At 35.1% G+C, this 14,313-nt stretch overlaps 1 protein-coding gene across 2 annotated transcripts in view; it reads left to right on the top strand.

Annotated features, from left to right (window-relative positions):
* TTC29 (tetratricopeptide repeat domain 29) overlaps positions 1–7,429 on the top strand; it is a 538,084-nt gene extending 530,655 nt beyond the window's left edge. For both annotated transcript variants that reach the window (XM_081077081.1, XM_081077080.1), the window contains 2 exons: positions 5,531–5,597; positions 5,895–7,429. In XM_081077081.1, coding sequence (XP_080933207.1) covers positions 5,531–5,597; positions 5,895–5,928 — 101 coding nt within the window. In that variant the 3' untranslated portion in view covers positions 5,929–7,429. The remainder of the gene's footprint in view (positions 1–5,530; positions 5,598–5,894) is intronic.
* Positions 7,430–14,313: the final 6,884 nt, after the last annotated feature.

Genomic DNA, 14,313 nt, shown 5'->3' with positions numbered 1-14,313 from the left:
GCCGTTTGGATTCCTGGCTTGGATTTATCCAGAGGCAGTCACCAGCAGGAGATCAGAGGTTAGGAAGGTGGTGAAGTCAGGGAATTATTCCTCTGCCCCTGACGTCAGCTCAGTTCTGACAGCCGTGGCACTCTACAACTACAACTACTACTACTACCACCACCACTACTACTACTACTACTACTAGATTCTCTGAGTGACCCCTTTTCTAAATCTTTGTTTCTCCCTCAGGGTGCACTAACACCGTCCTCTCTCCCTTTACCCTCCATTGTGCGTCACAGGGCGTTCAGCGTCCCTTGTTGGTTCCTTAGCCCTGCCCTCATCTCTCAATCGTCCCTTCATTAGTCTCTTCAGAATCCCAGCTGAATGTGCCATCTGCTTCCTCCTGACTGGTACCCACTCCTCCTCTATTGTGAGTGTCAAGTGGGGTGGCCAAAGGCAAGTACGAGAAATATTGGGAAACTTCCATTTGCTGAGAAGTTCAGTTGATTAGAGAACAGTCCTAATGAGGCCAAAATTAGTGTCTGGCTGTCCTCCAGGACCACAGGCTGTATCCCTGACCAGCCATTTTACACACCATCAGTTACAAGGAGGAGCATGCCAAAAAGGATACGTGAGTCTATGCCAATCCATCACCACTTCTGGGAACATAATTTAAAAACTAGCTGTTCAACTGCTATAGCTTCAAAAGCATCTTTGTTGCCGAAGGACAGCTTTTGTAATGTGCCTCTAGTGAAAATTGTATATAGGTTATTTTAAATAATAAAACCATACCTGTCAATATCTTTTTTCAAAGATATACTGTCATCTCTTTACTTTGTCTGTAGCTAATTAATAATAACATGGGTTAAAAGTCAAACTTATCAAAATATGCCTTATATAGGTAATGAGATTCAGGATTTATAAGAATATATATTTAACTCATTTTTCTAAATTTTTTAACTGTTGTGATTAAATGAATGAAACGACATAACCATTTTCTAAACAAAAACAGATATTTATGTATTTATTTATTTGTTTGAAGAGATTTTTCTGATTATCCAGTGTAAATGACAGGTTTTCAGTTTATATACATATTTCCCTAAAACAAAACTCTTTTCTGCTTAGCACAATTACCTTATAAAACCATATTGTAATTAGACCATTGTAGATGTACTATTGGATTAATATTGAGGCGCTGCGCTTACTTCCATGGTTTTAATTTTACATGATTTGAATACAAGGCAGGGAGAGAAAGACTTCTTTTTCTGCAGAAATTATTTTCTGAGACTCTCCACTATCAGTGAGACAAAAGCACTGTTTCTACTAAAATTGAATCGATGATTTTAAGTAAAATGTGCTGAATTACTAAAGCAAAATATAATCTCTTCATAGGATAATGCTACAATCCCCCAGAAGATAGGAGCATTTTTACACAGTCTTTATTCGTAATCGTTTTCCTAAAACACAATCTGTTTTATTTTTTGACAAAAACCTTTGAATAATTTTGATAAGGGGAACAGAAGAAAGCACAGTCCTTGAACATTAGGTGATCAACTTTTTGACAACAGCAGGACCAGCATAGCTAATAGCATAATCGCCTGCAGGGTCCAGCTAAATATGATATACGAACGTAATCAACCCCTGTGATGACTATTCAGGAGTAATCCCTTTTGCTTTGAACTGCAACATATATTTCAGCGAGGCAAAAACCATACGACGAAATTCTCTGCAGACCACACTGACACAATACAGCCTTCATATCCTGCTCTGTGTGTTTGCTACTCATAGTGAGTTTTAAATTTAAGGTAATGACTACTGTATATTCATGTGAGCATACAACCATACTTTTGATTTGTTGGGGAAAGGTTGAATCCATTACCAGAGGTCTAAGTCTATAAACTCTGACACAACCTTTTTATATTAGTTATTATTTACCCTTTTCTAGAATAAGGCCACTAAAAATGTTTTGCATGGCAAAATTATAAAAATTCACCTTTTCAGTTACAAAACTACCCAGGAGTGTCTCTTCTATTTCAACCCATACTCCTCTACAGATAACATTTTTTAAAGTCTCATTTATATATAATACTGTTGTATTTGAAAATTATATGCTATTGTTTCCAAGTAAAGGGATGGGATGGTTGGTTTATTGCCATTCATCACTTGCTGATTTATTCTAATGTTCTTTGATACAATATAGGCTGAGTGGCGGTATAAATGAGATCCTTTTGTTGCCCACTTGAGGGAATCTACCATTTTGAGAGTCTTCACTATTAACAAGGAAGTGCCTGTTTCTACTGAAGTGGTAGACAGTATAAGCAAATATCACACTCTCAACTTTGTATTGGTTCTGATCCTCCTTGGGTGAAATAGACCCTAATCTTCCAGCATCCTTGAAGTCCTACAGATCAAACATCTCAAATCACACCATCAGTCAGACTCACAGCAGAAAACCTGGGTTAAGAATCAAAATAAGTGCTTTTGCAAAGGTGGTGCTCACCTTGTTGCAAATGGATAGTCATGTCAGAACACCTAAATGATGAGTTTAAGTTTCCCCCTATGTAAATTAATCATTGCTAAGATTTCCTAGCACAGAGAGAATGTAAATGTCTTTTAGTTAAACTAGCAATTGTGGCCTAAGTTGAAAAGAATAGCTACAGATATAACTATTTTTCTTATAGAATCTACTTGGGAAATAGCCCACAATAAAATTCACTGTTTGTCAGCAACTGGGGAAGGAATGCTAATTATTTGAGACCACCCAGGCGTAATTTCAAATTTGGGGAATCCAAGGATTTCTCCAGCTTAAGTGATATTGGTACATCGTGCCAAACCAAAGGGAATGCTGACTTTAAGACATTAGATAGAAAAAAATAGGCATCAAGATGTTAGCATGGTTCTACATATTGTGATGCCATGAAAATATTAAACTGAGAAACCCAAGCTAGTTCTTTATATTAAAGAATGATAGAACATTTTAGTTAAGGTAAAGCTGAACTCCTATTACAAAGAGTCCAAAAAGTACAGTGGCTTAAGAATATGTTTGTTTCTTTCCTAATCCTGAAGTGAAACATGTACATGTATGAGGTAGTCCTGCAGGAAGCCGTGACTTTCCATCTTGTTGCCCCATTGTCTCCTAGAGCAGGGTTTCTCAATCTTGCACTATTGAAATTTTGAGCTGGATGATTTTTTTGTTATGGAGGAGATGGAGGATTGGCTGCCATGGGCATTGTAGGATATTTAGCAGCAGCCCTGGCCCCTTCACACTAGTTGTGACAACCAAAAATGTCTCCAGACATTTTCAAATGTCCCCTGTGGGGATAAATCACCCCAGTTGAGAACCACTATGTTAGGGTATTGTCATTATCTGCATGGGAGAAACTGAATCATAAGGTAATAGTTCCATGTTCAAGATTAGGAAAAGGAAAAGTTTAAGGAGAAATGAAAGCCCAATGTCTAACACTAAGACCCAAAAGCAGTATGTATCATTATGTCCACATCCATTGGTGAGAACTTAAGTCTTGTGACTTCAACTCCATGCTGATGGACATGTAGTGAAGAGCAAAAACAAACACAAAAAACTGATAAGTGGGAGGCAGACAGAAGGAATTGCTGGAGCCATGTCTTGTTGTCTTGTGTGTGGACAAGGGAGGATGAGACATAATGAAGAAGTAGAGGTGTTGGCCTTAGATGGGAAGATAGGGCATAGGAGAGTAACTCTTGACAGAGCTTGGGGAAGTTTCTTCCTACTACCTTGTATTTCCTCTATGAAACTAAAAAAATAAAACAGCACCTGGTAATGATGATGGGTATGGAGGGTTTGAGAAAACAGATGAAAGAGTTAAATAGACATCTAGGAGAATGGAAGAAAGAATGGGCTAGCAGTGTTTAATAGGATTGCCTGAAAACATTAAAGATCTACCTAATGTCTGTGGCCATAAATTTAAAGTGAGGCTCAGTTGTATGTTTTTTCCAGCCACAGTGAGCTATACAAAGCATGAGAATAAGCAGAGTTGTATTTATCCAGGGTTATAGTTTTGTCAAGTGAGTACGACAAAGAGGGAAAAGGGTAAGGAAATCAGTCTATATGCAAGGGAGCGAATGACCATGGAATTTAAATTGCATAGAGAAGAGATAGAAGACATCAAAATGGGGAGGAATGATGAAAAAGTGGTAGGATAGGAGGTCGCAATTTGATGAATTCCTGGGGTTGCGGTGTCAGAGGGAGTGATCTAGAAAGATAAAAGCTGGCACTTAGGAAGTCGCGTGGAGAAAGCTGAGTTTGAGGGGGTCTTGCAGATACTGGTAATGACAATGTCTAAGCATAACCATGGGAATTAATGGCTGTAGTAGGGTGAAGGGCAAGATCTAAAAGAATGGAGCTCAAGGAATTGAGACTCAGGGTGGAAGAATCTTCTACACATACATTGAAATTGCTAAGTTAGGAAGAGAAGGAGAGAGGGTGAATGTCCTGAAAGAGAACAATAGGCAGTAAGGAGGATATCTACCCATCTCCAGGTCCAATGGTAAGAAGACTGAGGAAAACAAAAACAAAAGGGCTTCTGGACTGGCAGTGTCCTCGGAAGACAGCCAAGATTTTGTTAGAGCAAGAAAGTAAAAGGAATTTCAGAAAATAGGGTGAGAATACAGTAAAAATGTTTCAGGAATTGTGGTGAGTGAGAGATGGGGACAAAATAGGAACTGTACAGAGCCTTACGTAAAGTGGAATACAGGAAATGAAGGGGGACCTGGAAACTGAGGCCTGTCATAAGCAAGGATAAAGAGTATCTTATTAGATTAGTCTCAGTGACTTCAAGTCAAAAGTAGAATATGAAAGTTAAGTAACAAATTAACATGTTTATATGTATAAATTTCCCATATCTGATTTCATTATACGGATACTTTATGTTGCTCTCTAAATTAATTTTCCTTCTGAGTATTACTTTAACAAGTCATCTTATGCCCCAAAAGAGGCTGATCCAGTTGCAATTTTATATATCATGAGAATTATGTGGATGAAGAATTCGGGCATGGCTTGGCTAGACATCAATTTAGGTCACCCAATGGTGGTTCTCAGCTGACAGATGGACTAGTTTGAAAAGTCCAAGACACCTTCTCTCATAAACTGGAGCCTTGGTAGGATGGCTGGAAGACTGGGCTCAACTGGGACTGTCAACTGGAAAATCTATACAATCTGCCCAGGATGACAGTCTCAAAGTGGTAGGACTTCTTCTATAGTGACTGGCTTCTGCCAAAGTAAGAGCCCTAAGACTCGTGGGTGAAAAGCTGCACAGCCTTTTTGCATCTAGTGTCAGAAGTCAGGCAGTCCCTTCCTCCACATTCTATTGATTACAAAGGAGTCCTGAGCTAAGCCTGATTTCGAGAGGAGGGGAATTAGATTGTACATCTTGATGGGGGACTGGCAGGAACATGTAGAGTGAGTAAAGGCCATCTTTGTGGCCATCTTTGACCAAGTACAAGCTCAAAATAACTATAAGCTGTATTTGTGATAAATCATTAAATTTGTACATCTTTCTTTTTTCTTTAGGAGAGTCAAGAAGAGCCACAACGGCAAGTTTATATGAAACCTCAGAAGACTTGGAAGAACTCAGTGGGTATGATAAATCAACTAAAAAGTTTCTGTTAAGTACCCAATTGTACACATTACTAAGTATAATCTAACTCTCCAAGCACAAGAATAATTTCATCTAGCACTTGATAAGCTAATACTGAAACACTGTCTTTAAAAAAAATCACGGATTTACTTTCAAATATCAAATAAGGATAAGTATTTTTAATCTTTTAACCTACTCGTATGTCTGAAAATTACAGAAAACAAAATATCTTTCAAAGCAAGTGTCTTTTACTTTCTAGCCCAATATAACATTTAATTTTATAACATTTTATTTCAGATTTCCAGATAATGTCCAAAACAATAAGACCTAAGCCAGCTTTTGACTCAGCAGCAAAGCAAGAAGAAATGTGTCATGTCACTATAGTCTTTGATACCTGTGCTGGGAGTGTGTTACCGATAATGCAGATAGAGTTATAATAAAACTATAACTATGTTTTCAGTGGATTTTGTATTGCAGTATACTACTACAAATTTAGTCCAAAACATCTAAATCCACGAAAATAAAATATATCACAAATGATTGAATATTAACAATTATCCATAAAATAAACTAAAATTTTTCCTCTTATCCACTATTCCACAAGAAACAGTGCTATAATAGAATCAAAATTTGGTTTTGTGTAATGAGAAAATAATTATAAACTTAAGGAAATCTATGCTGAATCAATGTGGGGCAATATTTACTAAAGTTCCAGGCAAACTTTTCCACATAGATAAAAAGATTATAAGCAATAATGGCCATCATATTGATAAGCACTGTTCAAAAGTTTGTTTTACCTATGTAAAGGAAAACTCTGTTTTCTCTACTCACACTATTTCTGGTGCCACATGTGTGTTTTTCCACACTAAGCAATTCTCCAATTCTTGGCAGACATTGACTGGGTACCTTATAATTTAACTTATTTCTGACACTAACTGCCAGAAATTAGCACAGACCCCATAGATCAAAGGATCAATTAGATCCACAAGACTGTCCCCACTTCAGATGCCAATGGCAAGTCCCAAGTTGTCATTTGTATTTCTGACCAACATGGCTATAAATCAGGGATTCTCTCCTCTCCTCAGGTCCAATAATTTGCTAGAAAGGCTCACAGAACTCAGGGAAACACATGTTTACATTTCCCAGTTTATTATAAAGGATATAATAAAAGACATAAATGAACAACCAAATGGAAGAGAAGCATACGGCAAGGTATGGAAGGAGGAGCACAGAACTTCCATTCCATCCCCAGGCATGTCACCAGCCCAAAAGCTCTCTGAATCCTTCCAGTTAGGTGTTTTATAGAGGTTTCATTACCTAGACACAATTGATTAAATCTTTGCCCATTAGTAATTAACTCACCTGCAACCCCTCTTTCCTCCCCAGAAGTGAGTGGATGGGGCTGAAAGTTCCAGTCCTCTAATCTCATAGTTAGCTCCCCTATCAACTATCCCCCTCCGCCCACCTACCCCAACCTTAGGGACTTTCCAAAAGTCATATCATTCATATAACCTTAAATGTGGTTGAAAAGAACTTATTGTGAATAACAAATAACCTTTATTACTCCAGAGCTATTTCAGGAATGGGGGGAGAAAAACAAGTATCATAACACTTTATTCTCCTTTCATCTTTATTATTCTGGAGCTGTTTCAGGAGCCTGGAGCAAAAACTAAATGTTAATTGATTATATTACATTAGGAACTCTGCCAGGTGCCAGGGACAAAGACCAAATGTATATTTCTTATTATATCACAGCATTACACTGTATAAAATTATATTTTGTGATACTTTTAGCTGATAGTATATAATATAACTTATCCATGTCAATTTACAAAAAAATTAAGAAAATCCTTGTCTTAGGCTCTTTCCCGAATGTGTCTGACAAAATGAGAAGACACAGCTGAAATGATTATGTGTATAATTTCTGGAGATCTGCAGATTGAGGGGAATCCAAAAGTTAAGTACTATTTTACCAGTCCTTCTCAAATTCTTCAAAAACTAGAAGAGGAAGGAACACTGCCAAATTTCTTTATGAGGCCAGCATTGCACTCACACCAAAATCAGACAAGGACACCAGGAAAAAAAAAAGGAAATTACAGTCCAATATCCCTAATGAACATAAATGCAAAAATTTTTAACAAAACATTAGCAAACTGAATTCAACAATACATTAAAAGGATCATTTATACATCATGATCAAGTGGGTTTATTCTAGGGATGCAAGGATGGTTCAACATCTGCAAATCTAGCAATGTGATACACCACATTAACAAAATGAAAGATAAAAATGATATTATCATCTCAATTAATTCATAGAAAGCATCTGACAAAAATCAACATTCATTCATAATAAAAACTCTCACCAAGCTGGGTATAGATGAAACAAACCTCAACATAATGGAGAGCATATATGACAAACCCACAGCTAACATCGTACTCAGTGGTAAAAGCTGAAATATTTTCCTCTAAGATCAAAAACAAGATAAGGATGCCCACTCTTGCCACTTTTGTTCAGCATAGTATTAGAAGTCCAAGCCAGGCCAATCAGGCAAATAAATAAAAATAAATAAATAAATAAATAAATAAATAAGCATCCAAATTAAAAAGGAAGAAGTAAAACTGTTTCTATTTGCAGATGACATGACATTATATTTAGAAAACTTTAAAGACTCCACCAAAAAGCTATCAGAGTAAACAAATTCAGTAAAGTTGCAAGATACAAAATCAATATACAAAAATCAGTTGTGTTTCTATACACTAATAACTATCAGAAAGACAAGTTAAGAAAACAATTCTATTTACAATTCTATCAAAAAGAATAAAATACTTAGGAATAAATTTAACCAAGGAGGTGATGGACCTGTACATTAAAAACTGTAAGACATTGATGAAAGAAATTGAAGAAGACACAAATAAATGGAAAGGTATTCCATGTTCATGGACTGAAAGATTTAATACTGTTAAAATGTCCAAAGCAATTTACGGATTCAGTGCAATCCCTAAAAAACTTCCATGACATTTTTAAAAGAAACAGAATAATCAATCCTAAAATTTATATGGAACCACAAAAGACCCCCGAAAGCCAAAGCAATTTTGAGAAAGAAGAACACAGCCTGAGTCATCACACTTCCTGATTTCAAAACATATTATGAAACTATAGTAATCAAAACAGTATGGTATTGGCATAAAAACAGACATGTAGAGTAATAGAACAGTATAGAGAGCCCAGAAATAAGCCCATGAATATATGGTCAATAAATTTATGACAAAAGAGCCAAGAATATAAAATGGTGAAAGGATAGTCTCTTCAATAAGTATTGCTGGGAAAAGTGGACAATCACATGCAAAAGAATAAAACTGGACCCAACTATCTTATACCATACATAAAAATACACTCAAAATGGACTGCAAGACCTGAAACCATAAAACTGCAAAAGAAAACAAAGGGGATAAGCTCCTTCACATTGGTCTTGGTGATGATTTTTTTTGTTGTTCGATTTGACAACAAAAACACAATAAACAAGTGGGACTACACCAAACTAAAAAGTTTCTGCATAACAAAGGAAACAATTGACAAAATAAAAAGGTAACCTACAGATGGGAGGAAAAAAATTGCAAAAAGACATACAGATGGCCAACAGGTATGTGAAAATGTGCTCATCACTAATCATCAGGAAAATGCAAATCAAAACCACTGAGATATCACCTCATACCTCTTAGAATGACTACTATCAAAAAACAAGAGATAAGTGTTGGCGAGGATGTAGAGAACAAGGAACCCTTGTGCACAATGGGTGAGAATGTAAATTGTTGAAGCCACTATGGAAAAACAGTACGGAGGTTCCTTAAGAAAGTAAAAATAGAACTACCATATGATCCAGCAATTCCACTTCTGGGTATATATCTGGAAGGAAGAAAATCACTATCGCAGAAAGATATCTGCACTGCATGTTCATTGCAGCATTATTTACAACAGCCAAGACATGGAAGCGACCTAACTGTCCATTGAAGAGTTGATAAAGAAATGTGACTATTATTAAGCCATAAAGAGGAGATCCATATTGTCAGTTTATGACAATATGGATGGACCTTGAGGGCATCATGCTAAGCAAAATAAATCAGACGAAGAAAGACAAATACAATATACAGGTAATGCCAGATAACACGATTGTTAGGTTTCTAAAAATGCCGTGTCCTGCAAATCCATGTTATACGAAACAAAGAGATGGTACATAAAGGGGGTTAGGTTCCACAAATAAAAAAAAAACATGCTATTATATTTTTATAATTAAGAGAAATATCTTTATTAAAGCAATTTTCGCCAAAAGTATAACATATTAATATGTATTAAATAAGGTTTTCTTCATCATCACTACCAAGCACCATTAACCAAAGACGTGTTCTTTTTGACAAAGTATCTTCATCCTCTGAACTTAATACTCCACAAACAAAATGGATTTAAAATTCTAATAAATTTTAAAATTCTGCAGTCAAATCTGATACGACATCCATGCTCAAATGGAAAATTTCAAATGAGGTATCTTTTGCTCTTAAAAGCTTTTATTATGTTCCGTGTTATTCGGGGCTTTGCCTAATTTTAAATGAGATATCTTTTGCTCTAAAAAGCTCTTATTAATTCTGTGTTGTTTGGTGATTTCTCTAATTCTCAAACTGTGTTTGAGTGAAATTGTTCTAGGATGCTGTGTTGTATGAGGGTTTTCCCCAAATCTTGAACCATGTTAAAGCAAAATCATGTTATAGAAGTGCCGTGTTATAAGGGAGTTACCTGTAGTCTCACTTTTATGTGGAATCTGATAAAACAAAACTCATGGATATAGAGAACAGATTAGTGGTTGCCAGAGGCAGAGAGTATATGTGGGGGTGAAAGGGTGGCAAAATGGTCAAGGTGGTCAAAATGTACAAATATCCAGTTATAATTTAAATAAGTTCTGTGGATATAATGTGCAGCATGTTGACTATAGTTGACAATACTGTATTGTATATTTGAAGGTTTCTACTTGAGTAGATCTTAAATGTTCTCATCACAACAGGAAAAAAATTGTAACTATGTGAAATGATGGATGCTAACCAAACTTATTGTGGCAATCATTTTACAATATATACATATGTCAAATCATTGTTTTGTACCATAAACTAATGCAATGTTAAATGTCAATTATATCTCAATAAAGCTGGGGGGAAAAGTGTTTGAAAAAGAAAATTAAAGAAAAATCACCAATTGGAAGAAAACATTTGCAAAACACCTATCTGGTAAGGACTTATATGAAGAATATATAAAGAACTCTGACAACTCAAAACAAGACAAAGAATGCAATTAAGAAATAGGCAGGAAATTTGAACAGGCATTTTGCCAAAGAAGATACACATATAATAAATAAGCACAAGAAAAGACCCTCAGCACCATTAGTCATTAGAAGGATGCAGATTAAAACCACAATGAGATATCACTATGTGCCTACTAAAATGGCTAAAACTAAACAGTCTGACGATACCAAGTGCTGACAAGGATGTAGAGCAACTAGAACTCTCAAAATCACTAATGGAACTGCAAAACTCTACAGCTGCTTTGGGAAACAATTTAATAGTTCCTTATAAATTTTAAAACACACCATATGACCCAGTAATCCACTCTTAGGTATTTACCCAAGAGAAATGAAAATATATCCACACAAAGACCTGTAGTGAATATTCATAGCAGTTTTATTCATAATAGCCAAAAACTGGAAATAACCCAAATGTCCATCAACTGGTGAATGGATAAACAAAGTGTGATATACTCATAGAATGAAATACAACTCAGCAATAAAATGAAAGCTGCTGTTCATAAACGTAACAAGATGAATCTCAAAAGCATTATGCTAAGTGAAAGAAGGCAATCACAAAAATTCCTTTTATAGAACATTCTAGAAAAGACAAAACTGCAGAACAGAAATCAGATCATTGGCTACCAAGAGCTGAGGTAGAGGAAAGGAAGTGACAATACAAGGATGTGAGGGAAGTTTGGGGTGTGGCTGTCAAAATGTTCTATATCTTGGTTGTGGTGGTGGTTGCACAACTGTATACACTTCTCAAAGGTAACTGAACTGTAATACTTGATGATGAATTTGTAAATTAGAACTCAATAAATCTGACTTTTAAGGAAAGGAGCATGTGACTATAGAGTATGTTCATCCTGATCACATTTTTATAGTTGTGTGTACTTGTAGTTATGTATATAGTTATATGTGTCTAGAATAAGGTCTTAAATTAACTAAACTCAAATGTAAACTGTGATCATTTCTAGAAAATGGGAAGTGGGAATAATTTTACTTTTTATACATCCGTATTGGTTAAGTTTTTTCCACATACATGACTGTACATCGTATGTATGTGTTTTAACAATTAAAAATATTAAAGACAAAAAAGACTCTCTTACTGTGTGGTACAGTGTTTGCTTAACAATTTTCATCACAAACACCCCATCTCATCTCACTCTATTTAAAAAGTGATACTAACCATAAGAAAACTTTCCTTTTATGAGAACAATTCTAGCCTTGTAGTTTTAAATTCAAATGACCAGTACTTTTTTCCTCCGAAGCCTTTTCTTTAATAACAGCGTTTTGCTATAGTCTCCTTAAATTGCTATAGTCTCCTTAAATTAATTTTAAGGTCCTTTAAAAATATGTCTGGAAAATTTTGTGAGACTATTTTTAATCAAAATATTCACATCTTTGAGAACACGTCAGGAAATTGGACATATCAAACATAAACCTGCCGTGTAGGTCAATAGAAACCAGAATGTACAATCAAATGCTAAACAGCCACACTGCTATCCCTTCTGATAGATTTAATCCAAATCTGTATTTGGTGGTTTCTCCTTAAATTTCAATTTGAGTCATTTTTCGTTGTGAAACTGAAAACAAATCTGAAAATAAAATCAAGATTTTATGATGACAGATGCAAATCACAATTGCATCAAATGCTAATATTTAATCTATAACATGTCCTTTCATAAATAATGCAGCAAGGACCACTCACTGAGAACATACAAGTATTTACAATGGTCTCTAATTCCTTTTTTCTTGAAATGGTGGTGCCTAAAATACAACATTCTATAAAGTACTATAATTAATTTAGCTTTCAGTTTCTCCTTTTAAAATTTTCTACAATATCAGGCCATTTCTGTTTTTTATAATTTCTAATAACATTCCCTAAAAGTGGTTTTAAAAAATGTATCCCAGCTTATGGTAAACAAATATCTTTGTGCCCCCACATTTTATGTAACATTGAAAATATCCTGGTAGATATCCACTGATCTAATTTTAAAGGGCCCTTTATCTTTCTTCCTTCTCCCCACTTTTTCCCGTCTAGCAGCCTTCCTTTCCTCTCACAGAATTATGACAGCATATCTTGCACAGCGATGATGGTATACATCGAAATGTAGAAGACATAATTGATTAACTTTCAAGAGCCTCATTTAAAAATAAAATGTAGGGAGCTTTGAGAAAAAAGCTCCATTATGTGAAAAGCTTTAATGCCTTCTTCCCAAAGTTACTTTACAAATGTATGATATTGCTATCACTAACATATTTACCTCCCTTCCCCCCAAATATACATACCATAGAAATTATAAAGTATACCTTGGAGAGTAATATGGTCATGTAAATATTATTGGGTTTAAAAACAGTTATCTGAATTGACTAAAAATTCAATAAAGAAAGAACAAAACTCAAATGCTGTAGGTTTAATTAATACTTCACAACACGTTTCTTTACATCTTGCTTTTTTATCAAACTTTATAAGTTCTGCCTGACATAATAGTTTTTTGTAGCATCACACATGAAATTGCAAGTGAGTATAATTTATTGTCTTGAAATTTTTATATATATATACATATTAATTACTTCAATATTTTTTAAAAAAACATTTTCATTAGTTATTTACTTGGACAATTGAGAATTTACTAAGTTGAATAAATTTGGCATCAGAAAACAATAAGCTTATCAACCACTTATAACTGCTAAACTTTTAAATATGCTCTGCATCTATTAGTGGTCAAAGAAATGCAAGTTAAAACAACCATACTAATATTTTGCCTATTATATGATGAAAAATTAAAACTAAAAAAATAACCAGTGTTACAATGGTGGGTAAAACAAGGTGATAGAAATGTAAATTGTGGAAAAAGAAAAAAAAAAGGACAAAAAATTTTGAGCGATTTGACAGTGTACAGCAAAAGCCTTTAAAAACTCTTTGACCCCACAAATTCATTTCTAAGAATTTATCTCAGGAATAATTAGACAAGTGGAAAATGATGGAGGTACAAAGCTATTTATTGAAGTATTTTTCTCATGCTAACATAAAAACAATCAAAACCTAGATTCAACCTAAATACCCAATAATAGATAATTGGCAAATAATTTATAGTACCTTCATACAAGGTATATTAGTTTTCTATTGGTGCTGTAACAAATTACTACAAATTTAACAGCTTAAAACAATGGTCATTTATTAGCTCACAGTTCTGTAGGTCCAAGTCCAGGCAGGCTTGGCTGGGTTTTCTGTTTAGGGTCTCACCAGGCCAAAATCAAGGCATCTGTGGAGCTAAGCTCTTTATCTGAGGAATCTGAGAGAGAATCTACATCCAAACTCGCTTAGACTGTTGGCAGAATCGTTTCTTGCAGCTATAGGACTGAGGTCTCTGTTTCCTTGCTGG

This window comes from Rhinolophus hipposideros (assembly GCF_964194185.1).
Source record: "Rhinolophus hipposideros genome assembly, chromosome: 16".
Lineage (NCBI taxonomy): Eukaryota > Metazoa > Chordata > Mammalia > Chiroptera > Rhinolophidae > Rhinolophus > Rhinolophus hipposideros.
Note: the sequence above shows the minus strand (reverse complement) of the source record. Positions and strands in the feature narration are given on the sequence as shown.